Source organism: Tupaia chinensis, unplaced genomic scaffold (assembly GCF_000334495.1).
Source record: "Tupaia chinensis unplaced genomic scaffold, TupChi_1.0 Scaffold000276_2, whole genome shotgun sequence".
NCBI lineage: Eukaryota > Metazoa > Chordata > Mammalia > Scandentia > Tupaiidae > Tupaia > Tupaia belangeri.
Genome location: NW_006159759.1, coordinates 2,718,872 through 2,728,885, shown reverse-complemented (window position 1 = coordinate 2,728,885; position 10,014 = coordinate 2,718,872). Strand labels below are relative to the sequence as shown.

At 35.2% G+C, this 10,014-nt stretch overlaps 1 protein-coding gene across 1 annotated transcript in view; it reads left to right on the top strand.

The window, feature by feature from the left end:
- CNTN5 (contactin 5) overlaps positions 1 to 10,014 on the top strand; it is a 515,333-nt gene that overhangs the window by 227,454 nt on the left and 277,865 nt on the right. The window contains exon 8 of the mRNA XM_006150105.2: positions 4,226 to 4,407. Within this exon, the coding sequence (XP_006150167.1) occupies positions 4,226 to 4,407 (182 nt within the window). The remainder of the gene's footprint in view (positions 1 to 4,225; positions 4,408 to 10,014) is intronic.

Sequence of the window (10,014 nt, the reverse complement as noted above, 5' to 3'; positions counted from 1 at the left end):
AGTGAAGAGAAAAGGAAAGTGAAAAAGCATGCCACCACATCTGAGATTTAAACCACAGTTGGCCATGTAGAAGTCCCACCCCTTAACCACTATGCCACCTGCTGATTGCAAATGCTTTTATTTTTGAATACAGATAATAACTACATGGACATTCCACTCAAAAAAGATTACAATATAAATGTGATGAGCATGAAAGACGAATTAGTAAATCATAAAAACAGGACTTTGATTTAAAACAGAAAGTACTAAAATCTCAAAGTGCTTATGTTAAAGGCCAGTATAACAGACAAACCTTGACAAAGTTAATTATTCAAAAAATATCTTGGTGGGATCAGTAGTTGGCTTAATGGCTATGTTGCTGGACTCCCTTGTAGTCTACTATGGCTCGAGTCCTGGACCCAGAGGCTTAAACTCATGCCAGGTGCATGGGCGTGCATGCCCAAGATTCCAAGAGGAGAATGGAGGAGAAGGGATTGCAGCATGGCCATCCCCCAGGGGGTGATTTCTCGCTTTCTATCTCTCTGTCTTTCTAGTGAGTGCATGCGCCCTAAAGCAAAAACCTCTCCCCCCCGCAAAAAAATAAAAAAATAAAATAAAAAAAACATGGTTAAAACATATTTTAATTTATAGGAATTCATCTAAATCCTCAAAATAATATATCTATAAAAAAAAAAACCTCCCACTAATCTAATCATTAACATTTATTAAGTTCTAACATAACACTCTATGAGGCACTGTGGATGAACTGTTGACAAAAATAAATGAGTTCTATTGCCCTATAGATTCTTGCATTTTGGACACATAAATAAATATTCCAGGCTCCTAATTAATATCTGTTTCTACCTCTGTAGTGGAAAACCCGAGAAAGTATATATTACATTAATGAGGAAGAGACAAAGATTATCATGTCATAACAATTTTTTTTTTTGCTTGGTCTGTTCCAGGCACTTAAAATCATTCAGTGTTTGCAATTATTCTCTGACGTAGGTACTAATAGTTCTACCATATTTTGAAATTGAAGAAATTGAAGACATGAGATATTAAATAACTCATAGTTACAGTTACCTTTATATCTGAAAAGTCTGACTGTGGGATCCATACTTTACTACAGTGTGCAACTACTCATCATTAAGGAATTTTTAAAAAATTGAGCATTTATATAACTTCGAAAACATTAACATTATGATGAAATATTTGGTTTTTTTCCTAGTCAATTACAAATTACCAAATTTGACTCTTGCAGAAATTTTAAAACAGTCAAAGAAAACATGATCAAAAACACAGATCTGACGAGAGTGGCAGAGCCTGGTAAGGTTTTATGAGAGCCCTATCAGTATTCTAAGGAAGACACCAATTTCCCTTCTATTTAATTTGATACTGAATATAAGAAATGTGAGTACTGTGGTCTGTTTATCAAGCAATCATTGACCACAATAATACTATATCTAGTATCTACTACTAGTCAAAGCTAGTAATATACAAACCACTCATGGACTCACTAACAGATAAGCACACCCATCAACAAACAATAAGCTACAATAATCTCACCTTTGAATATAGACACAAAAATTCTAGATAAAAAAAAAAAAATTCTGGGGCTGACCCTGTGTCCCAGTGGTTAAGGAAGCGCAACCTCACATGGCAGATCAGGGTTCAAATCTCAGCCCCAAGCCCTAATGACTTGAAAAACACACTGGTGTATTTGCATATATACCAGAATCCTGACAGAATTGGGAAATGAAGCAGAAAGATTAATGATGTGATCACACCCCCTTCTGGGAGTGCTTTCTTCCTCTTCCTCTTGCTATCTTTTTGTCTCTTTCTCTGGTAAGCGCATACATCCTCTATAAGAAAAAAATTAATTATTTTTTTTCAATTTGTGATTTTAAAATCACAAATTCTGATGTATATTTTGAAAGTGGTGTAGCTGTATTTATGTAAGAGTTACTCCAAAACCCAAAGTTCAGTGTTTCGTATTGGTAGTATATTTACGTAAACAACCAGCAAAAAATGCTATTTTTTTAATCTAGCAATTTCAGTTTTATGATTTGTTCTTAAGAAACAAAAGCAAAAAGATATTCACAAGGACACAAAGATGTTTATTATAGCACTGTTTATAGTAGCGAGAATTGCTGTCATGTCTGTAAGAAAATAATGGAAAGCTATCTTTCATTTAGCATTTATAATCTACGGTAAAGAAATGAAAGTAAGATACACAAAACATTTTGTTTAAAAGAAGAACATCTCAACTGGCAACACGAATAAGGACTTTGCTGAAGAGCAGACATTTAAGATGGGCCTCAAAGGATTAGTAGGGTTTTAACAGATATGATTGGAAACAGAGAGATATGCTTCTGGGTCAGGAGAAGAGGAAGGAGGCAGTGAGAAATCAAACTGAAAAAGTAGACTGGGTCCAAGAGCACAAAGCATATTAAATATAGATAGTCATAAATAAATCAGTGGAACAGAACTGAGAAGCTTGAAAGATTCAAGTATGTGAGTACCAGTTATGTGTAGGAACTGTGGGAAAAAGAGTTTTACTTATTTAATGATGCTGAAATAACTACTTACATTTGCTGTCTCACATCCAACATGTGAATGTTGTTCAGATGGACTAAAGACCCAAACATTTAAAAGTAATAAAAAATGCTATCAAAAATACTGCAGAAAAATAGAACATTAGTTGGGTTTCAAGATAAGTTTCTAAAGAAAAAATTCAGAGGTCATAAGGAAAACTGAAGAGGTGTTTATTTTCCCCAGAAAATGTTTATAAAATTGTATCAGAGATGCCATCATAAGGTAACAATACACTGGGGAAGAATATTTCTGAGAAACAAAATCTTTAATGCCCGCCATACACAAAGAACTCTAAAAAATTAAACAATGCAAAAAGACAAAATAAAACGTGAAAGAAAAACAGCATAAGCAAGCAATTCACAACATGCAGACACAAATGGCCCATCAGATTATAAAGATGTTCACCCTTCTTATATTAGGTCATTAGATCCTAAGTTGTAACATACTTTTCTATGTTTTTCTATGTAAAGATGTGTCATGACTTTCCCAACAACCCTGTAGATCAGAGAAATATCGATTAAATAAACAATAAAATACCATTTTTTACTTGTCAATACTGACAAAAATTAAACAGATTTATTGCATACAATGTTGGCAAGGATACGAGAAAGAAGTATCATATTTTACTTATCTGTGTAGGAGCTGGTACTATATTATTGAAAAACAATCTGGAAGTGCTTATTAAAATGAAAAATGTGCATGCCCTTTGATCCATCAATCCCAGTTTGGGGGATGTCTGCTGTAGAATATAAAACACTCATGTGTGATATATGTGCAAGATTGTTTATAGCAACATTGTTTCTTACTGCTAAGAAAAAAAAAAAAACTGGGACTACACACTGTTTAATTATATGGGGCAGTTGATTAAATTCTGATGCTTCTATACAATGGAATAATATGTAACTATTCACCAGAATATGTCAGGTCAGTATCTGTTGGATATAGTCTTTTAATAATAAGATAGCAAGGGCTACCAGGTGGCATGGTGGTTAAGGTGCTGGACCCCCACATGGTCAACCATGGTTCAAATCCTGGACCTGGTGGCTTGCTTTCTCAATTTCTCTCTGTATCTCTGTCTCTAGTGAGGACACATGTCCTGTAGCAAGCTTTAATAATAATAAGAAGAAGATAGCAAGCATACAAGATACATTTTTAAAAAACAAAAGTAACTGATCCTTCATGTGGATATAGGCATCATAGAGACCAAGTGAAATATTACATGCAAACTATTGTTGCAGGGGAAAAAGGGAATTTTAAGGGGCAGGAGCAGAAAACATACATCATTTAATTCATGACCTTTTTGTTTGACTCATTACAATAAGCGTGTATTAGCAATTTAAGCAAATTATTTTTTGTAATTAAAAAATAGTGATTTAGATACAAAGCATAATATATTAAAACATCTATTGTTCCTGAATTGCTTCTTTGGAACTATGAAAGGAAAGGTAGCTATCCCCTTGTAATCTGTTATAACTGCCTACTAGAAAATCCACATGGAAGTGATGTGGATCAACCAGCAGCACATGGTTCTTAATTGTGATTACATTTTACTGCACTCAGCCTATTAAGTGCTTAAATTACCAGAGAACCGAATCTGTGTTCCTAATAGTGGAAAGTGTATTAACAGTCTTTTCACTCCCTATCGTAGCCCTGTTCCAACGATCACGTGGATGAAGGTTAATGGTTACATTCCTAGTAAGGCACGCCTGCGGAAATCTCAGGCGGTGCTGGAAATACCGAACGTGCAGCTGGATGATGCAGGCACATATGAGTGCAGAGCTGAAAACGCACGTGGGAAAAATTCCTTTCGTGGACAATTACAAGTATACAGTAAGTGTTTTCAGCAAAGCATGATGTTGTAGTTGCAAGAGTCACCCTGAAATGCAAATTAATTTGAACTAACTATTGTTTGTTAGGTATATAAAAATCAAGTCATAATTTATAATCATCCTACCCTTGCATGATAAAGCATTGTGTAAAATTCCACCACACACAGAGATGCTTTAAAAGAAAAAGCAATGGGAAATTATCAGTCTTTGTATGGCACTACAGAATGTGTATCTTTTTTTTTTTAAGAGATAATTTTGCAGTAGTGTGTGTGCACTTGCCAGAGAGACTGAGAGACAGAGACAGAAAGGGAGAAATCACTACCCCCCACCCCTACCCTCCTTCAATCTCCTCTCTGGATTTTGGGCATGCACACAACTACTGTGAGTTACAAGCTGCCAAGTCTGGGACTCAAACTGCAGTCAGCCATGTGAAAGTCCAGAGACATAACCATTATGCCATCTTCTGGTCCTCACAATGTATATCCTAAAAATGAGATATGTTTTCTGGCAAGCACACCAACTTCCGTGTGTGTGCGGGGGAGTGTGTTTTGCTATAAGGTGCATGGGGCTACCACTGGGAGAAGAGAGAGAGAGAGATAAGTCACCCCCCCCCCCAAGGGGCATAGCCACATCACAATCCCTTCTTCTCCACTCTCCTCTTGTGATTTTGAGCACACATGCACATGTGCCCAGTATGATTTTGAAGCCATTGGTTCTGGAACTTAGACTGGAAATTTGCCATGGGAGATGCAGTGTTTAACCACCACTCCATCTGAGAACACCAACTTTTGACAAGTTAAAACGCTTTAAGCTTTAATAACTTACATCAGTCCTGAATCAGTGATCACAGTCTGTGGCCTGTGAGCTAAATCCTGCTCAGCTATCTTCATTGCAAATAACATTTTATTAGAACATAGGCATACCCTTTTGTTTACATATTGTCTATGTCAGCTTTTGCCTGAGTAGGGCAGAGTTAAGTAGAGACAGACTGGCTGACTTGCAAAAACTAAAATATTTACTATTAAGCCGTTTACAGAAGTTTGCCAAATTAATACATTTGTATGATAAACAGTATCTAAAACCTGAAATTGTTTATATTGTCCAGAAATAGCAAAGAGCTATCTAGTTTATGCGTAAAGATGAGAAAATCTGGTCCCAATGCTTCCACAGCTCATCTTCTAAGGATCACCAATTGTATCCACCTTTTGCAATTGTTCTAACAATATGCCTAATAGATAGATGATAGTATTCTCATTTCCCAAATAAGGACAATAATAAATGAGGAGAGCACACTCAGTCAGAGCATTGGTATAAGCAAACATATATTGCTTTGAATAGGCAATTATTCAAATCGCACATTTGCTGATTCTTCCAACAAATTATAACTGTCGCTATATCTTTGATCAGTTCCCCTGAGAGGCTTAATGTCTTTTATAGGAACTCTTGAAAAGTATTTTGAAATATTAATATCTGGGTGCTTGACTCCCACATAGTCAACCATAGTTCGAGTCCCGGACACTGCAATTAAAACTCGTGCCAAGTGCATGTGCATGTGTGCCCAAAATCCCAAGAGGAGAATGGAAGAAAAGGGATTACACCATGGCCATTGCCCTTGAGGGGTGATTTCTCACTTTCTGTCACCTTTGTCTTTTTGGCAATCTCACACATCCTATAGCAAAAGTCTCTCAAAAAAAGAAAAAGAAAAAGAAAAGAAAAGAAAAGAAATAGTAACATCTTAACTCTAACTATCTTATCTTTAACAAGTCCTTTAGGAATTCAGCACTCCAAGCAACCTATCATGCCATACACATTTTTTCATTCGTTGATTAGATTAATGTGTATTAGTAACTCAGAGTGCTCTACATGCTAGTGCAATAGAGCTTTCTGTTGGATTGGATGAAAAGCAGACCCCAGCCCCATTAGAGCAGAGCATTCTCTGTGCTGTGATAAATGTATGTGCAAAGGATTATGGGAATGCAGTCTACTGGAATGACTCAGGGGAAACTTTAGAAAGGGTCAGTATCTTAAAGGCTAAACAAATCATCCTAGAAAAAAGGGACATACAGTTAAAGTTTTAAACAATTTGGTCAACTGGTAGTGTGGTGGTTAAAGTACCTGGATCCCACATGGCTAACTCTGTGATTTGAGTCCCAAACTTGGTGGCTTAAACAACATACCAGGGGTGTGTGCGTGGGTGTGTGCGTGTGTGTGTGTGTGTGTGTGTGTGTGGCTAAAGTCCTTTAATATCTGTAGTCATAATGTTTAAAATAAAAGCAAATCTCACTATACTAAATATCCAGTAGAGAAAATAGTTTTATTTTCACTACAGTATATCATTATAGATTTTCTTACTTTTGTCAAATCTCTGGATAGTGTCCTTACAAATGTTAATGACTTTCAACATCTGCAGTTTGATTGCAAGCCCTTTCAAGGTAAAGATATTTTGTTTCCTATTTCCTTCCAGCATTAAGTATTATGTTCACACAGTGGATAATTTTTACTCTAATGCTATGCTATTATAAAGATTCATACTTAGATACATCATTCTGTAAGGTTCACTATGGAAAACAGGTTACAGTCAGGAGACAGTAAAGAACTGCTGAAGAGAACTACTACTTGTCAAGTACTTAGGCTCTAGACACTATTTATTAGGTACTTTTTTTATTCATAAACTTTTTGGAGACCTCTTGGATATACTTAATTCACAATAACCTTTAAGTATTAGGATGAAATTTGATAGATGAAGAAACTAGGTCTGGAAATATTAGGGTACTTTCTACTCAAGTTCCCATTAATGATAAACTATAAAACCAGAATCCAACTTAGAACTGGCAATTTACTTCCACCTCTGTCTATAGACTGCTGTCTCTCAGTGAGGTACCAATGATCTGAGTTGAAGCATGTGATGAAAATGAGAGGAGAGTAGATAATTCCTACTTACTAGAGTTTATTACTGTTACAGAAGTTTGTGTGATACATTAAAATCCTTACAGGTCATTTTCATCCTCTATATTTCTTTTCTTCAAAATTATGTTCATCAGGGCCAGCAGGTGGTGTGGTGACGAAGGTGCTGGACATTCCCACCTAACCATGGCTTGAGTCCCAGACCTGGTGGCTTGCTTTCTCTCTCTCTCTCTCTCTCTGTATCTCTCTCTGGTCAAATTAAAATAAATGAATGAGTAAATAAAGTTAAATAAATAAATCTTTTAAAAAATTATGTCCATCTATATTAGAATAATTTCAAAAGATGTTTTAGTTATGAAAATATATTCAAGATTTACTACAGGAAACTGTTGGGTTGTCAAAAAATTCATGACGTGTTTTTCCATGTTTTTCTATGAAAAAATGCATTATGACTTTTCTGATGACCCAATACACAAAATTGTGGATTTTTGATAATTTAATACACAAATATTTTTTAAATTTAATTTATTTGAAGAAAAAATATCTTGCCTTGAATTCTAGTGTTTTGAAAATTGTATATATATTTTAACAGTGTTAGAGAATGAAGTGGAAGTTAATGTATGGGCAATGGATTATGGGGGGGGAAGGTAACCAATATTTGTTATATTTAATCATCACAGTAGCCCATTGTAATAGTAATCATCATCTACAGTTTACAGATGAGACTCATTAAAGTTGAGTAACTTGTTCCCAATCACATATTAGTGCATGAGCTAGTTCTGAGATTTGAACTTAAATTCACCCCCATCTGTAAAGTCTATCCAACATACCATATTACCTCTCACTAGCCTACATCTGAGAGTCATAATATTGAAAGCGATCTATGTGAATAAAATACATTGACTCTTCAGTGCTTATGAGTACAAGAGAAAAATGAAGGAGCCCAATAATACTTAACGCTTTCCTGTAGAGAGTTAGAGAATTCCTAATGACAAGAGATAACAAGCAAGGGTTTTCTTTATGCACATCTGCTTAGTGTTTTAAAAAATGTAACCCAGAGACTGATATGAAGCTCAAATGTATTGCATAAGTAGTTAACAATATATAGAGCATCTGGTGAGATGTTAACAGCTCTGGCTTTAAAGTGCCATATGTCTCTTCAGTTTTCCACACCCTAAAATAGGTGGCCTGACAAAAGCTAGATAAAAGAAGTTACCAGGTTTATTTTAAATGTGGCTTAACCTGGAATATTCTTTTCCTGAAGATCAGAAATTCCTCACAATGTAGACCATCTCTTGGAGTATGTTAACCCCACATCGCATTATTCAGAAGCCAAAACCTTCGTCCATTAGTGACTGGCAATTCTATGCAGAGGAAAACTTTTCAACATAGCCTTTTATGTTTCTGATTTTATGTTACCAATAATTTGTTACTGCTCTAAGAATCTTAAAAATACTGTACTGCCTTTTTATATATCATGGATTAAGACAGATTTAGACTAAAATCTATGTAATTGTTTACTTTTAGACTAAAATCTAGGTAATTGTTTCCTTTTTACATCTTACACTTCCCTTTAACATAATCCTTTTTGGTTAGACCCATAAAGTACAGACTAGTGGTTTATAAAATATCTTACAATATAAAAAGAAATCTATCATAAAAGTTGAGCTGATCCTCTTTTACACATAATCTGCATTCCATAGCTATATCCTAAAAGGTTGCAGTTTATACATTTAAATAGCCTTAAAAATGAGGACTAGACTCTCATATGGTTGGCTATGGTTCAAATCCCAGACCAGGTAGCTTGCTTTCTCACTTTCCCTGTGCGTGTGTGTGTGTGTGTGTGTGTGTGTGTGTCTGGTGAGCATCCATGCCCTATGGCAAATTAAAAATAATAATAATAAATAAATAAAAATTAAACAATTAATTTTTTTAAAAAGCCTTAAAGTTAATGTTTATTCAATGATAACATTAAATTTATTTCCCCTTTAAGAAGCTTGACTTCACTGTAGTGTTCCAAAACGCATTTTCCATTTGCATGCATGTCTCTGTGCTTGCTTGTATGTGCATACGTGTATATGCATGCCAGTGTGTGTTTGTCTGGGCTTGCTACAGAGCTTTCATATTAAGTCAGTAAGCCAGCTGTCAATATACACTATTTGCATATATTGGTTCATTGGAAAAGTCATGACACATTTTTGCATAGAAAACAGAGAGAAATACATCATGACTTTCCCAATGAGCCAATAGAACACAGAGAAGCAGCAAAGTGACATCATCTGGGTACACTGTTTCAGGCTTTTTCTTTTTCAACTTTGCTATGATGAATCAGATATAGATGTAGCTATAAATACAGATACATAGGTCATATCGTACTAAATAGCTTGGCACAAGAATTCACATACCAGGTCATAGTTTAAACAGAAAGATCTGAAACCATTTCTGTCTTTTACCTGTCAAGAACTGATAAATTGGTAGCAGCTTTTAAATTCCGAGGACAGTGCAACAGGCCATTTTTATTTGTAGAAATGTTGGTAAAGTGAGTTTGAATAATAGTTAAATTGCATGTCACCCACTAGATTTTGAGTTGACAGCAAGCAGAAATTGTGGCATAAAAGATTTGTATTTTCACCGTAAATATTCTGCACCAGTAATGATCTCAAAACTTTTTTTTTTTTTTTATAGATTTTTGCTATAGGGCACG